This window comes from Artemia sp. Qi Xiang Cuo, chromosome 8 (genome assembly GCF_049724085.1).
Source record: "Artemia sp. Qi Xiang Cuo chromosome 8, ASM4972408v1, whole genome shotgun sequence".
In the NCBI taxonomy this organism is placed as follows: Eukaryota; Metazoa; Arthropoda; class Branchiopoda; order Anostraca; family Artemiidae; genus Artemia; species Artemia sp. Qi Xiang Cuo.
Genome location: NC_142801.1, coordinates 10,828,961 through 10,846,624, shown reverse-complemented (window position 1 = coordinate 10,846,624; position 17,664 = coordinate 10,828,961). Strand labels below are relative to the sequence as shown.

Genomic DNA, 17,664 nt, shown 5'->3' with positions numbered 1-17,664 from the left:
TGAGAGGGGGAGGGGGTTAGTTGCCCTCCATGCACTTCTGACTATTAAAAAAGCACTAGCCCTTTTAATTTCCAATTGAATGAGCCCTTTTTGAAGTTTCTACGACAGCGATTTCAATAAAAACCTTATATGCCCCCATGGAACAACCTACAACACTTGCCCTGAGGGCTGGGGGGGTGTCATCCTCAAAGACCTAATTTCCAGAACTTTCAACTACGTTGAACAAAATTACTATCTCAAAATTTTGATTGGATGTGTTTGGGGAAATGGTGGGCGTGAGAGGGGGGGGGGGTAATTATCCTCCAATTGCTTCCGAATATTAAAAAGGGCACTAGCCCTTTCAATTTCCAAGCAAAGTAACCCTTTTTGAAGTTTCTAAGACAACGATTCCTGTAAAAACCTTATATGGCCCAGGGGATAACTTACAACCCTTGTCCTGAGGGCTTTGAAGGAGTTGTCACATTAAAAGACATAATTTGCGGACCTTTCAAGGACGTTGAATAAAATGGTTTTCTAAAAATTTTGATTGGATTTCTCTGCGAAAATGGTGGGCGTGAGAGGGGGGTTACTTGCCCTCCAATCACTTTCGAAAATTAAAAAGGGCACTAGCCGTTTCAATTTCCAATCGAATGATTCCTTTTTGAAGTTTCTACGGCAACGCTTTCTATAAAAAAAAAACCTTATACGCCCTCAGGGCATAACTTATAACCCTTACCATGAGTTCTGTGGGGGGAGTGTCATCGTGAAATACACAATTTCCGGACTTTTTAACTACGTTGAACAAAATGGCTATCTCAAAATTTTGATTGGATGTGTTTGGAGAAATGGTGGGGTTGAGAGGGGTGTTAATTATCCTCCAATCACTTTCGACTATTAAAGAGGGCACAAGCACTTCTAATAACCAATCGAATGAGCCCTTTTGAATCTTCTACATAATCACTATCCATAACAACCTTATATGCCCCCAGGGCATAGCTTACAACCCTTGTCCCGAGGGCAAAATACTTTTTACTACGTTGAACAAAATGGCTATCTAAAATTTTGATTTGATGTTTTTGGGGAAAAATCGGCGTGAGAGGGGGATTAGTTGCCCTCCAGTCACTTTCGACTATTAAAAAGGGCACTAGCCCTACGAATTTCCAATCAAATGAGCCCTTTTTCAAGTTTCTACAAGAATGCTTTCAATAAAAACCTTATGTGCCCCTAGGGAATAACTTACAACCCTTAACCTGAGGGCTGTGGGTGGGGGGGTAGTAGATTATCCTCAAAGATATAATTTCCAGACCTTTCATCTACGTTGAACAAAATGGCTATCTTAAAATTGTGATTGGATGTGTTTGGATAAATAGTGGGCGTAGAAAAGGTGCTAGTTGCCTTCCAATAACTTTCGACTATTAAATAGGGCAGTAGCTATGTTAATTTTCAATCAGATTGAAGTTACTGTGACAACGCTTTCTATAAGAACCTTATATGCCCCCAGGGCGTAAATTAAAAACCTTGCCGTGAGGATTGTGCGGGGGGGGGGATGTCATCCTGAGAGACCTAATTTCCAGAACCTTCAACTACGTTGAACAAAATCGCTATCTTAAAATTTTGATTGGATGTGTCTGGGGAAAAGGTGGGCGTGAGAGGGGGGTTAGTTACCCTCAAACAACTTTCGACTATTGAAAAGGACACTAGCTCTTTGAATTTCCAATCGAATGAGCTCTTTTTGAAGTTTCTACGACAAAGCTTTCTATAAAAACATTTTGTGCTCTCAGGGCATAAATTACAACACTTGCCCTGAGGGCTCTGGGGCAGAGTCCTTCTCAAAAACATAATTTCTATCTGGAAATGAACTACGTTGAACAAAATGGCTATCACAAAATTTTCATTGGATGTGTTTGGGGAAATGGTGGGTGTGGAAATGGTGGGGGTGTTAGTTACCTTCCAATCACTTTCGACTATTGAAAAGGGCACTAGCCATTCTAATTTCCAATTGAATGAGCCCTTTTCCAAGTATTTGCGACAACTCCTCCGATACGAAGGTCCCTTGTCTGAAAAAAAATAATACATTCTGCCAATATCGTTCTTTGCTTAGGCAGTACGATTGCGCTGCCTATGATTTGAAAATGGCCATGTAGTAATGCTACTTCGTTACCCCATTTTTTCAAGGCGTTATAAGCGGTCAGAATTGGTGGTCGTCGCTCACGCAATTTTTTTTTTTTACTTCTTCCCTTAGAGTAAAGGTCCCAATTTTTTTGCCTTGATTCATATCCTTCTTAGAAATCCGTATCTGGCAACCCTGCTGGTATGTTCAAAAGCATGGAACAAAATATTACAGAGGGGAAATTTTTGTGTCTTATTTATAATTATTTGTCTTTTAATCGTTTGGGTTAAACCCAGTGTTTATGATATGGTATCATACTCATTACATGAGGTCATAACACGCTAGATGTAAATGCCGTCATTGCATAAGATTATAAACCCTTTTGCGTACAGACCGGAATTACATAAGGTTATAACACCATTGGATTTACAGGCTATGATTACATAAAGTCATAACACCTTGGGTGTGCAGGCCACATTGCATAAATTTATAACGCCTTGGGTGTACAGAACATCGTTACATAAGGTCAAAATACCTTGTACAGGTCGTCATTACATAAGGTGATAACGCATTGAGAGTACAGACCTACATTACATAAGGCCGTAACACCTTGGGTATAGAGGCCGTCATTACATAAGGTCATAACGCCTTGGGAGTACAGACCGTCATTAGATAAGGTCATAAAGCGTTGGGAATACAGGCCACCATTAAATAAGTTCACGATGCCTTTTACGTATAGACCCTCATTACATAGTGTCATAATGCTTACAGCGTTTGCCTATAGGTCTGTTCTGGCTTGAGGTAAGTTGTTCTGGTGATTGCAGCTGAATTTAGTTCTAGCGTCTAATTATAAATATTTTATAGTTGGATAAAAAGTATATACTTATAGCATTGAGGAACATGTCATTTCAAAATCCGGTACTTTCTTTGACCCTCTCAGCATCCTGCACCGAGTGAAAGCTTATAAATGTCACGACGCACCTTTAGCTTCACAGGCTCCATGTGTCAACAAAAAGTTCACTTTAGTGTTATTAACTGGACAAATAGAGAACAAAAAGTTCATATCAGTTGAAGGAAAGTCATTTCTGACCTTAGAGTCTTCTATACAAGTGGCTATGAGCATCCTATCATACAGTGACCTCAAGCCTCAAGTTAGGTAATTTCATAAGACTGTTAAAGGCAGAGAACGTCTTTCCTGACACTATCCCAAAACCGATAAAGTTTTTGGAATTTGTCAATAGATATCAGCAACATCTTTTAAATATTCTTCTAGAACGTACTCAAATTTGATGCTCATGAGAGGAGATGCTGTCTTGAAATGGATTTCTGACTTGGCTAATGAGACTAAGAATGAACTAATATCATTATCTCTGGAAAGGGAGTTCCTGTTTTTTGGCGGCTTTAAGGAGCTAACTCACAGAACAGGTGATGCAGAGTTGAAATTAGACAGTTTTCCAACCCTTCAATGGATTATTATAAGCGGCCAGTAAAGAGGGAATATGAACTGCAACAAGACTGTTGAAACTACCATGGCCCAATCCAAAAGAAACCAAGTTTTGAAGTAAAACAACCATTTTGTTCCTAGCAAGGGAGGGAAGGCTTTAATAAAAAAAAGAGAAAAAAGTCATACCTTCACTTCAGCCCGACACATTCGAGGGAGAAAAAGTCTAACACTCAATGATGTGTTCGTGGTATCATCTCAAAACCCTCTTCCTGAAAGAAATCGTTTTTCTCACTTTATAGGAAACTGGAAAAGCATAACAGACGACAAGTTCGTCCTCAACGTTATCAAAGAGGGCTACAGTCTGAACTTCAAAAAAAACAAAAACAGAAATAACACCCTACTCTAGTATGACGAATGAAATGTATAATATTTATCAAGTATAATGGATGAAATATCTCAAGCAATCAATTGCTAATTTTGGAATCAGATATTGACGTGGTGTTCGAGAAAAGTGTAATAAAAGAAGTCCAAACTCAGTCGTCTCCAAGAATTTACAGTCAGAATTTTCTGTTCCGAAAAAGCAAAACAAGGGTTGGCGTCCAGGAACAAATTTATCTTGCATAAAATAATTTCTTGAACGTGACAACTTTTAAAATGGTGAACGAGGCCACAATATTACCTGCATAGCGGAAACCAAACTAGACAGCGTCAATAGATCTTAAAGACGCCTACTAAGAAATCGGTATTAACAAGAGCCATTGGAAACACCTACGGTTCATCTTCAAAACCAAATCTATCAGATCAAAGTGCTCCTCTTTGGGCTAGCCGCATGTCCAGCCGTTTTCTGCCACGTAATTGGTTCCATCGTGAGCTATTGCCTTTTTCAAGCCATCTAACTGCATGCTTACATGGACTGCTGGCTTCGGCACATCTACCAAAAGTCGGTAGTACAGAACAATGTAAAGACCATTATGATTCTCCCACGCAGACTTGAGCTCTTGCTGAGTGAGTAATCAGAATTGCAACATATGTGGCAGATCCTATTTCTCGGGTTTCAGGTAGACCTGAAGGTCAAGAGTGTGTACCTAACCCATTAAAAACATCAGAACTTGATATATGCAATCAGGAAAGCCCTAGAAAAACCGCATAATTCAATAAGAAAACTGATGAGGCTGATTGGAATCCTCAATGGAGGCTCAAGAGCAATTCGTTTCAATAAACTGCATCTCAGGAAATGATAGTTGCTATTGCTCTGGTTGTGGGACAGGTTATGGAACAACAAACATTCAAACATCCTGATTACGACAAAGATGAAAGAAGCCTTTTCACCATAGCTGAACAAAGATTGATTTAGTTAAGGCTTTCCTCTCAAGCTCCTATCATTTCACAAACAATATTCACTGACAGCTCAACTTACGGTTGGGATGGGTATCTAAAGAACCCATATTGATACACTTCGGGGACTTGATCTCCAGAAGAGAAATCTCTTCATATATATTGCCTTGAAATGAGATCCATAACCAACACAATCAATGCCTTTGCAGAGGAACTAAGAAACGAGGTAGTCATGGTAGCGACAGATAACTCGACAAGAGTTAATTACAATCAAAAAGAGGGTGAAACCCATTCTTTCTCTCTAGAGCAGGAATCCGTAAAGCTTCTTGAGATTACGATGGTCCTGAACTTTTCAAATGCTGTCAACCAAAAAACGTGCTGAATTCAGTTGAGGGCAAGGCATATTACCTGGTAACTCAATGTAGTAGCCAACACACTGTCATGAGAAGGAAAAGATCTGTCCATGGAATGGAACCTCAACGAGAGTGTCTTCAGAGCCCTGTCAAAAGAATATGGATTGCCAGATGTTGATCTATTTGCGATTCGATTAAAATGGGAGATTGACGTGTATTTCTCACTAGTTTCAGATTCTCTGGCGATCAGCAGAGATGCGCTAGTCCACGATCGGTCGAACAAACATATCTATGCCTTTCCTCTATTCACCCTGATTCTAATTGTTTTGAAGAAGGTTCAATAGTCTTTGAACTGCCAAATAACACGAATTGCTCTGAGTTGGCCTCACCAATCATAGCACACGAACCTTATCAACCTGCAAATAGACTTTCTGTATCCCACGAGGATCAGACAAATCTTTTCTAGCAAGGTGGACTTTGCTACTCAACACTGAGCAACTGAAATTTACACGGCTAGGAGATATCAAGTTTGGACTCGAAATAAAGGGGATTTCTAAGAAATCTGCCGTGCAATTGCCTGGCCTCAGCGATATATCATTGACTTCTACAATGGAAAACGTCAAGGGTTTGTGGGTTGGTGTAGACAATAGCGGAATTCATGATATATCTAAAGAATAGTCGAAACCTTGCCTCATTAACAATAGAAGGATAGGAAGCAGCAATATGGGGAACACTAGTTCTAGCTACAGGGCAGGTATCAGTAAAGATACTTGTTTGACGAAAATTATACATAATTTTTGGCACGAGTCACCACGGACTCAACAGGATGCTCCTACCTGGGGTCTTGGCCTTGTCCTAAAGAATTTAAATCTTCACGATTTCTTGCCTTGCCAAGTATCAGTATTGAAAGATCTTACTCTTCAGGCGGTATTCATTACTGCCATAGCAGCCGGTCGTAAAAGAAGTAAAATTCATGCCTTTTCATTCCGCACAGCACAAGATTTGGATAATTTAGTAACTCTCAGATTTCTCACTTTGTTTAGACTCCCCCCCCCCCCCCAAAAAAAAAACCCAACCCTGAAGCTTCATAAGATTTTTTTTCTTACCATTTTGCCCATGCTAGATGTAGATCCAGCCTTGGGCCCAGTAGAATAATATCGACCTACGCACAGCGAACACCTAACTTAGTGATCAGAAGTGGGTGAAAAAGGTTCTTTATTCCTTTTTCAAAAATAACACTACGAGAGGTGGCAGCAAGAACTATCTCTTCTTGAATATAACATGCCAGAACTATAACATATGATCTAGCCAAAGAAGATGTACACGACACAAGATCCATGGCGGCGTCATAGATGCTTTCAAAATGAGTGCCACTTGCTGATATAACGGATGCTACTGGCTGGTTTTCAGAGACTACTCCCAGACAGCATTACCTTCATGAATAGAAATTAGAACCGATGCTATAAATTCCGTCGTGGTTCAGACAGTTATGTAGCTTATGCATTTTAACATTTGACTTTGAATGTAAAATATATATTAGCTGATCTAGGAACCCACCACCAAATCAGTTGGAGTCTAAGCTTTTGTAAGTAAATGTACCAACGTTTGAGGTAAGGCGACGCCAAAACCAAACTTTGAAATGAAAGTTCAGTTTGGCTAGACAATACTTACATCAAACGTTGGTACATAGAATCCCTCCCTCCTCCCCATTTATAGAGAGCTATGGGGTTTTAATAGATTTAGTTCTAAATAGAAACTGGCTTGATTTGACTGTATTAGTCGAGTTCATCGTTGTAAAAACTTTTTCACAGACATTTTTTAACTCCGCCTTCATATTACGAAACCAAAGAAGCTTTTGTAAATAATACCAACGTTTGAAGTAGGTATTGGCTAGCCAAACCGAACTTTTATTCGAAAGGTTGGTTTTTAGCTTTCTAAAGATTCCTTGACTCTTGGAAACTTTCATTTTAATCATGCCAATATGACACTTTAATGATATCTTCTCATCAAGCAAGGTGTCTAGGAATCGGACACAACAATCTCTATTGGGCAACTTAAAGAACCTCTTCTTAATGCATGTATTTTTTTAAGTAGGGACACGCCTTTGAGACTCTTGAGAAAATGAGAAAGCATGTCTTTCTAACATATAAAGCACGTTAATTTACATCGAGCCACTAGATGGTCTCAAAAGGTCGTCATCTTTGAACAAAGGTCAGGCTCAGTTATACTGGCTATGCCTAGAGGACTTTCATCAGCAATAGAAATAAGTGAATTTTTCAAACAGCTATTGTATTGAAATCTTATCTGTTAGTTAAAAAAGGATTGTATTCTTAAAATTAAAAAGCTTTAACAAGAAGTGAACCAGGAAAAAAAGGCCACATACGGGTGCTTTATCACTGGTAAGCAGGACATCAATAAGAAAGTGGCCAATAAAATCAAGATCCTGCAAATGAAAGATCTATTAAATTATATGCATTGAAAATTCTCTAAGGTCCCCTATCCCTTTATCTGACAGGTAAGTGTGTAAAAAGTGCCTTTTTGGTCTTTGTTTTTTCGCAATTAACATTGTTTCACCTTGTCAAAACACAAAATCATAGCAAACATAAGAAACAGGTGAATTACATGAAAATATTAGTAATTAGTAAAGAAATACTGGATGCTTTCCACCCTCTCCTGTGTTTATAGAAACAAATCTTTGGCTCTTCCTAGGTAATGAATCAGAAAACTCATACCTGGAAATAACAGGAAAAGGGCCTGAGATACCACTAAACAGTATAGGATATTTTCACCAAGGTCAGTGAAGAAAAATATTATAAGCAAAGAAGTAGCAATGTCAGTTTCACGAGTTGGATTACATTCAGAAGGCAATGTTCTACAAGCAAGCATAGCTGAAAGAAAATCAAAAGAAAAAGTTGATCACGGGTCATAAAAATTAAGTTTAAAGTCACTCATAGTAACACGTTCACAAGGATTACGCTAGATTGTTTCCATAACCTCAGGCTTTTTGATAACGTATTTCGTGTAAATGTCTTTTCCACATAAAATATTTTGCTGGAAGTATCCTTTAAGCTTCTGCTTCCTTTGGATTATTTTCTTCTTGTTTTGTAATAATAAAAGTAAAAGCCTTCAAACGGGTACAATTTTGAAAAAATTGCACCACCACCTTCAACAGGCCTTGAAAAGTCAGAGTGGAGGTTTCAGTGATCTCTCTGCAAAATCCGGAATTTTATATTTTTTTCCAAGAAAGGCAGAAGTTCTAGAGTCCTCTGTAGTAAAGCAGATTCAGCCGCAAGAAAGTGCCTTTTTCAGCTATTTTGTGTTGTAAGACAACAATTTTGACAACACATCTGAGATAGCAAATCGCCTTAAATTACCGAGAAAGAATGTAGAAGATACTGAGAAACAGACAGACTCCTTGCAAATATATTGTGACTCGAAGACTTTACTTTCTTTTACTGGCTTCAAACTCTACACAGAAAAACCAATCAGGTGAAACCTGACTTTTAGTTACTTCTACTGGCCTAATGTTTCACACAGGAGGACAGTAAAACCAGTTAGGGTTTAAAAAGGCAGGGTATGTCAGCTCACCTTTCTGACATACATTTAATGAATAGCGTGATTGACTTACGAAAATATATCACAGGAGGATACTAACAAAATTTTACCACACTTTATTCCACAAAATATTTTGCCAAGAAAGTATTCTCCTTTTTTCTCATTTTATCAGACCTCTAAGTTTCTGAAGACAGACATACTACCGAACTGCGGCACACTCATCCAAAACATGCAATTCATATATATAGTCTCTATGTATGGAGTTTCATACATACAGTTCATGCAAATGAGCAGTTATTGAAGACAATTACACTAAGATTCATTTGACTGAGTGATCCATGTAAGATATCATTCTTATATTGTAAACCAATTGTTAAACAGGTATGGTCAGTGTGTTTTTCTGGGTCTGGACGTGAAGGCTCAAAAGTACATTTTTAGACCCAAAATTTCCAACTCTGTGAATACCCTTCAAAATAGTAAGGAGGAGGACGTGGAAATTACCTTCCAGCCTTCGTTCATTTAAAGGAATAGATTTACATAGCTACACACAACATAAAAGGTAAATAATACAAATGTCGAACTGGCTTATCCTAATACAGAGTAAAAAGGTGATCAAGTGGAAAGTTTACCTTGAAGTCATTCATGATAATGCTGCTTTCTGTTGTGAGGCAGTGTTGCAGTGTTTGTTAAACGACCATTTGGTTCAAAGAATCATTTCGTGTGTATTAAACAATATTTATTAAACAGTCATAGAGTTAAAGCTGATAAGCGATCGCATGGAAATTCATACTTAATTCACATTCATTTTAAGTTATCTTGAATTTCTATTTACAATGATCAAATGTTCAGATTTGAACATTACCTTTAAGAGGTATACTTCATAAAACATTTTTGGAAGAAAAAGAAGAGAGACATGCACCAAATCTACCAGCCACCACGAAGTTACTCAGTTGGACATTTGTGTGCTATAGAGATCTGTGTAATATACCTTTTGTCTGTGATTTGGACTAATTGTTCAGTACAGATTCTGAGGGGCTGGTATCCAGTGCTAAAATCTCGTCAAAATCTTGGGGGGCAAAGTTGGAGCCAAATTTCCCAAATCAAGTGAAAATGACAGTGAAAGTTAAAAATGATCCATATATTACAATAAATGCAAAATATACTGAAGAAAACTGACCTCTTTCTCTGGATACTTGAATTATGCAGGGTTATCTTAGTTTTGAAAAGATTGTTTGTAGAAAGTAAATTTCAATTTCAGGGGGGAGGGAATTAAGGTCTGGGGGAAACTTGGGTTGGATGGGGAGTTGACCCCTCTACCTGATGGCAAAGTACGCCCATGCTGGTATCTTAGTCTTATTGTGCAAATAATTTGTCAAACGGGTGTCCCATCCCCCTTGGATATTCTATGTCAGTTCGAATATCGCTCATCTCTCTCTCTCTCTCTCTCTCTCTCTCTCTCTCTTTCTCTCTCTCTCTCTCTCTCGCTCTCTCTCTCTCCCTCTCTCTCTCTCTCTCACTATCTCTCTCTATCTCTCTCTCTCTCTATCACTCTATATATATATATATCTATCATCATCATCATCATCATCATCATCATCACTACTCTATATATATATATATATATATATATATATATATATATATATATATATATATATATATATATATATATATATATATATATATATATATATATATATATATATATATATATATATATATATATATATATATATATATATATATATATATATATATATATATATATATATATATATATATATATATATATATATATATATATATATATATATATATATATATATATATATATATATATATATATATATATATATATATATATATATATATATATATATATATATATATATATATATATATATATATATATATATATATCAAATACGAGCTTTTACCATCTATTTCTTTTTGTTCCAAACGTTGCAGCAATTCCTGTAAATTAATATGACTCTTTTTTTTGAAATTATAGCATTGCCAGAAAGTATAGCGTATGAAATAGATTTTGACGAAGAAACGACTGACAAAGAAAATAGTGAATCAGGAGCAAAATTTCAACCGCCTAAAAGACTTCAAAAGATTCTAACCCAAGACAAAGAAACTAATTTAACGCCAGAATCAATTGCAGAAAAACAAGCTGAAGCTGAGAAACGAAGACTGGAGGTAATTTTCTCAGCTTTGCAAAAAAAAATTATGTAAAAGTTATACTTTTAAATGGTCAAAATACTACTGGATAAAGGTTGTGAGCTTTCAAAAAGCGAGGATTCTTAAAATATCAAAAAAAAGAAGCAAAAACAGAAACGGAACTGTATAGAAAGCTTTCCCTCAGCCCTCCCCACAGTGAAAATACTGCAGAGTTTTGACCTATATTACGAAAAATACATGAAATGATCACGGTTTCCTTTTTTCTATTTTTCTGTGCTAAAAAAAACAGAACAAAAAATAAAATGAAAAGAACAATTAAAATAACAAAAATATAAGACAGAAAGTACCTGTAGATTTCTAACTGCTGGTGGTGTGCGGAAGTGAGGAATTCAGTTGATATTTGAGTCCCAATTGAGCTTTCAGTCAATGTTTGCCCAATCTTTGTCAACCACAGCTTTGAATAAGTCAACAGTGGCTGTATTACAAAGCAACAATAGTGGCTAACAATCAGTTCCAAATTGCCCGAAATATATTTATAAGACCTTCTACTTTCTAAGAACATACTCTCAAGCTGTAGAAAAATTTTCCCCAAATCTACATAGATTCTGAATTTCATTAATAAATCTTAAGCTCAAATTAAAATTTACTAGACCAATTTCTGTGGACCTTTTTTCTGGGAGAGGGGCTGTAGCCCCTTCCTTCAGATAAATCCTCAATTAACCCCTGACTATGCCACCACAAGTTCTTCTATTGACATGGCTGGTCCATAAGCTTTAGTAAATACATAAGAAACAAGTTATTTAGCGTTTCAGAGTTTTAAAACCGAAAAATCTGGGTTTAAATCCACTTTTAAAACATAAGTTTTAAAAGGAATTAAAAACTGTTAAACAAGCTGACAGTATAGCGTTACCCAGTATAACCGGAAATAAAATAAAACCTTGATTTTATCCTAATTACATCAGAGTTACAGATCCCGTTCTGGTTCCCTTAAAAACTTTTGTCCCCTACATCACAAAAATTAGTTGTCATTCCAGCAGTTTCAATTTTAATTACTTTTTACACATTTCCATCGTTTAGCCACTCTTTGTAGTTCTGTTACTTGATTTAATTTCCTTACAAATTCTACCAGTTTTGATATTTTTTATTCTTTTTAACATGTCGACTTATGTATCTTTTTCTTCCTTTTTTTGACCGATAATACATCTTAAATTTTGAGTCTAAAATGTGAATTCAGCCAATTTGGGCCTTTTTTTTGCAACAGCAAATTATTTTGAAATTATCTGAAAGCTGACCCATTCTATTGCTCTTAATTCTGTTGTTTTTGTTGTCTTTTTTGTTCTTGTTTTTTTTTTCAGTGGTTGGGGTGGCTAACTGTTATAAGCAAAGGCCAGTCTTAGAAGAAAAACTACACAAATGTTCCTATTGTGCCATTTTGGCAAAAGTGGCTCTTAAATTTCGCTTTCCCTGCCCCATGTTTTGGTACGTTATTTACCCACCCTTCTACAGTTCAAATGTTTCAGCGTAAAACGACAACTTTGCTATTATTCTATTATTGAGATTCAGCTTGATCTATCTACGGATTACGTTTTTGAGTTTTTTTCTGTTATTTCTTATAGTGAAAACTGCGTTGAACATTGGTTGAAAATCGTAGAAAAAAGCAAAACTTCCCGTTTTTTAAAACAATTTTATATTGCTCATTAATGAAACTAAAACTAATGAATCCAAATGATATAATTATCTTGTTCTTTCGGTGAGGTTGTCACAAAATCAAATCTTTCAGAGGAAATATGAATCTTAAAAGCAAAATAAAGACGTTAAAGAAAATACAATTAAAATTTTCTTTGACGACATCATAGTCAGTACCAGACTTAGGACTTCGGGAAGGGAGGTAGGTGCTGATGGATAACAATGACGCTTATTTATTTGTATTCTTTTTTCTGCCTCGACAAATTCGTATGCTACTATTATAGTTTTCTTTCCTTTGTAGTATTTCTCTTTGTTTGACACAGTGACATCAAGTCAAAAAGTTCAGGGGTGGAACAAAATATGTGTTCAAGATCTAAGGGGGAGAGGGATAAATATGCTGATTGTGTTTCAATGAAAATTCCAAGAAAAGGCATTTTTAATGAAAATAACCGTCAAAAACTAAGGGGAGAAGAGGGGAGGGAATTCTTTTCAGCCCAGTTGACATGAATGACTTGACAGCTCCACGTAAATCTAAGTGAAAACTGCACAAACCTAGACCAAACTCAATCCAGTGGGGTTGCGCCCTGGATCCGTCACTGATTTTAGCTAGCTTTAGAATTAATCTTAGGTAGTGCTAGGTGGTGTTGGCTGTTTTGTCTTCAGAGACAAAGTGTCTCTGAATGAAGAAGATGATTATGAATTTTGTCTCAAATTGCCTCTCTTTTCAGTTCTTCATATTTTCGGGGCTGGTCCTGCATATCATTTAAACGATATGCCTCACAAGAATGTTGGTATTTTTCATAACGAGCTGTTTCGGCACTGGAAATATTTTCCAGTCATTTTGATTTTGTTTAAGATTTTGTTTTATATATGTCAATATTATACATATGGTTTGCCTGAACCTCCCCTTCTTCTTCGTCTGTGGCTGGTTAACGATTATTGTGTTTTTTTTATTATTGATAAGCCAGCGATAAAAGAGAGTAAGAAGTTATTACTGAAAATATACTTTTTGTATATACATAAAAAGTTATGTTATCACGCACAAAAAAATTAGTGTGACATCAAAAGTATCTTTTTTTGTAAATTGGGGAGACAGCAAGTGTTTTGAATCAGAATTTTGACATTTAAATAAGTAATAATCTTGGCAGCCCAGCTTCCCAGACTTTTGGTTGGTTCCGAATACTCTTTAAAACGATATGTTTTAAAAAGAATATTAACATTTTTCTAATGGACTGTTTCTGGTCACTGGAATATCTTATCTTACTGACATTGTTTTAGATTTGGATTTAGAAGTGTCAACATTTTGGTGACCATTTGCACTCGAAGCATTACTTTTTTTTCCAATGGACTGCTCTGACACCATAATTATTATCTGATCATTTTGGTTTTGTTTTAGATTTACAAATGTCAAAATTCCGAGTCTCACTTACCTGAATATACTCTCTCCTACGTTTGTAGCTAATCAACAACTAATAAGCCTTTTTTATTATTTGTAAACCAGAGTAAGCCAGTATTATCGAAATTCTGCTGAAAGATCTATGCCATGCCACAGAAAAAGAATTAAGGTAAAACAAAAAGCAGATTTTCATTAATATAAACTGAGATGAGACCAAAAAAAACCTTTTAGGACCAAAATTTCAACCCTAGTGAGTGAGGCTCTTGGCAACCCTGTTTCTAAAACTCTGGATTTGCTTTGTATGTTATTTTAAACCATATGCGCCACGAGAGTATTACGATTTCCCCAAATGGAATTTGAAATATTATTGGATTATTTTGATTTTGTTATTCATTTACGTTTTATCTAATGATTTCAACTTTTATATTTTTATTAAATCTTATTTCCTTCTCAAGGGTCAAGACAGACCTTTGTGTCTGAGCAGCTGCAAATCTCCTTTTTAGGGGGTATTAAAACATCAAAATAGACTTCAAGAGATTATATAACAAAAAATCAGACTAGTAGGGAATATTTCAGGTTTCGAGCGAGATTGGGACTTAAACTCCACTAACCACCCTTTGACAACCCCCTCTAATTTATTCATTTTTTCCCAATAGGCACTTCAGCAAAGAATTCAGAGCGCACGTAAAGCACAACTGCAAATCTTGAAGAACAAAAATAATGAAAACGGAAGTACAACGGTTCCAGGACAAGTTAGTTCACAAGAAGAAGGAGACGATAAACTAAACACCATTAACGAAATTCCTATTGAAGGATAATATTGATTAGCAGTGTTGACTAATGATATTTGACTGTCACTATCTGTGTATGCAAAAATGAATAGCACAAAGCAAATGCTTATTAAAGATTAATTAAAATATCTACTTTTTAAATGCATTGATTGAGTTTCAGATTAATTATTGAAGAAAGTGTTGTACCCTAAAAACATTTTTCTTATTTATTGACTATTTTAATTTGACTTAAAATTTATTTTTTTAAATCTTGTACTATATTATGGGCTGGCTTCAAGCAGTTTTGTTTCTGATTTAATACCTAATTTAAAAAAGTATGGGCAACTTAAAAAAGTGGAAACTAGCACGAGTGACAATAAAAAAAAAACTCAACGCCATCTAGCGATTGGTGACATGGAATTTCTTTCTGTCTAATAATAAGAATAATTAATATAGTTTGTCTAGTTGTTAAAATTCGTGTTGCCGAACACTAGACGGCGTTGATGGTTTTTTAGCCACCACTAGTGCCAGCTTTTACTTTTCTTAGTTACCCATACTGTTTACCCCAACTTAATGTTTAAAGACGGCTATTTTTACGATCTCTCTGTGTTAGTCACTATTTGAAATCACTTTATGAATAAAGCATGGTTTGAAGTTGATTTGAATATGAAGTTTATGTGATTAAAGTTAATACGAGATGATTATGAGTTAAGTTGATTGAATAAGAAGTTGAATTGATATGAAGTTGGTATGATTCTATGAATAAGTAGATTTAAATCAAATTGGCTTGGAATTTATTATCTTGTTTATGTTTAACGATATTTGTTCTATAAACGTTTTTGGTATGGACTGTTTTTTAATCAAAGTTTGAATTTCATAGAATTTTTTTTTTATGTCAATGCCTGTTTGTTTCAATTTTGTTTTATAAACAAAGTTACACCCGAAATATTTTTATCTGAGAACCGAAATTAATTAATATAGAATAAATACAACATCTTTTCAATAATTTTTTTGGAAGTCCTTTCATGCAAAATTAGAAGCAGATATCTATAAGCCTAATTCAGGACAACAAATTTGAGCTAGGATGTTATTATAAACTCATATAAATAAATACAGATAAAATTATAAAACCCATATAAATAAAAATAAATAATTATTCATAGTCTCATAATTTATTGAGTAAAAGAATGAATGCCAGATAAGTTAAGATACCTCCATTTTTTTTTTGCCAAAAAGGAAATTTTGCCGAAAAAATATAAGGCCTCACCCAAAATATAGACGAAGTCCTATATTATGATGTAATTTAAGTAAAGTATTGAACTTCCTCGTTCGGTGGAGTGGTTCGTGATAATTTGTCGCTTTTTATTATTTAGATAACACAATTCTGGTTCAATAGCTAGTTTTTCTGATTTTTCGCTGTTTAATTTTTTTTTTAAACAGATTCAAAGCTTCCTGTCCTATAGCACAAGATTTTTTCTTAGTATTAATTTTGGGAATAAGACATTTTCTAAGGCTACGGTGAAAAAAAAAATGGTTGAGATGGTTATGAAAAAATGCTAGTGTTGTGAAACATAGATGGCGTTGATAATTGAGACGGTTTCTTCTTTAAGGTAATAGAATGAAAATGCTAAAAGACGGTAAAACCCTTAGTAAAGTATTAAGCTGTGACATTTTTTATCATAAGATTAGTAATAAATCTTTCTGTTTTGCATCTGGAGGATTTTATCAGTGAGAAAGAAAATGAAAATAAACTCAAACGAGCTTAAACAAAGATCTGCATAGTTCATATAAAATGCACGATTAAAATAGACATTTATTTTAAAGCTTCATCTACTTAGCTTGTCCATTTGAGGTTTGATTATATTCTGTAGGTTGGTGTATAATCGCGTTTCAGGCATTATGGAGGATGACCAGTCAATCCTAATGCAATAAGGGGAAGGGGGTCGTGATTGAAACCTCAAAAGATAAGTAAAAGAAGCATGTTTTAGCCTTCAGATAAGTATAATGGGACCCAAGGAATCAGTGAGGTTCTTCACCTGTTCCCAAAAGTTTTATTTAACTAGCTAAATTTCTTTCCAAGAGAGTAAAGAGCATATGATCTAGAATTTAATCACCCCCTTCAACAAAATGTAAGCCCTCCCTCTTGCAAAATTTTTTTTCGTTATTATATATTCAAACAGCCTGTATAGTGAAAAGTTCGCAATATTATTTTGTACTTGTTTCTCATTACCAGTTGTTCATAACACTGAAAAAAAGAAGCTAAGTTTCGTTTGCAGCCTAGGACTAAAAGAAGCATTTTGAAGAAGGGGATTATACGCAGTTGAGCCGGAAGTGATTATGAAAATTTATCAAACTAGAACTCTGTGGAAAAACGGCTTCTGATTTAATGAAGTAACAATTTTAGTAGCATAGTGTTTTCCTCAGAGGGACATAGACTTCATCCTTATGCAAGTAGTGATGAAATGACTATGTTAGAATCTCTTTAAAAAAAAATAAAAATAGAAGATTCTAAGCTTTTTATTTACTATTACCTTCTTCTTTCTCACTTCAGATTATCCCTTCTGTGCGTACTTTTAGGATCTAAAAAAGGACTGTGAAATTGTATTGTTTTTTAAGCGTTACAATCAAAGATGTTAGAAGCTTAAACTGCTGTTCATATAAACACAAACTTTTTTGCGACTGAACCGAACTGTTGATAAAAAGTTTGCGGGAAAAATAGATTGATTTAAAAAGGACATAATACTTGAAACTACTACGGCTTCTATTGATAAAGTTGAAAAAAATTGCAAATGAAGATTTCTGGTGTGAGTCACCTTCCTATATAGGAAAGTCAATATCATGTTGTAAAGGCC

The 17,664-nt window shown here is 35.2% G+C and overlaps 1 protein-coding gene across 1 annotated transcript in view; it reads left to right on the top strand.

Annotated features, from left to right (window-relative positions):
- LOC148949154 (uncharacterized) overlaps positions 1–15,799 on the top strand; it is a 30,005-nt gene extending 14,206 nt beyond the window's left edge. The window contains exons 3-4 of the mRNA XM_089092850.1: positions 10,788–10,978; positions 14,699–15,799. Coding sequence (XP_088948976.1) covers positions 10,788–10,978; positions 14,699–14,860 — 353 coding nt within the window. The 3' untranslated portion in view covers positions 14,861–15,799. The remainder of the gene's footprint in view (positions 1–10,787; positions 10,979–14,698) is intronic.
- The last annotated feature ends 1,865 nt before the right edge of the window (positions 15,800–17,664 follow it).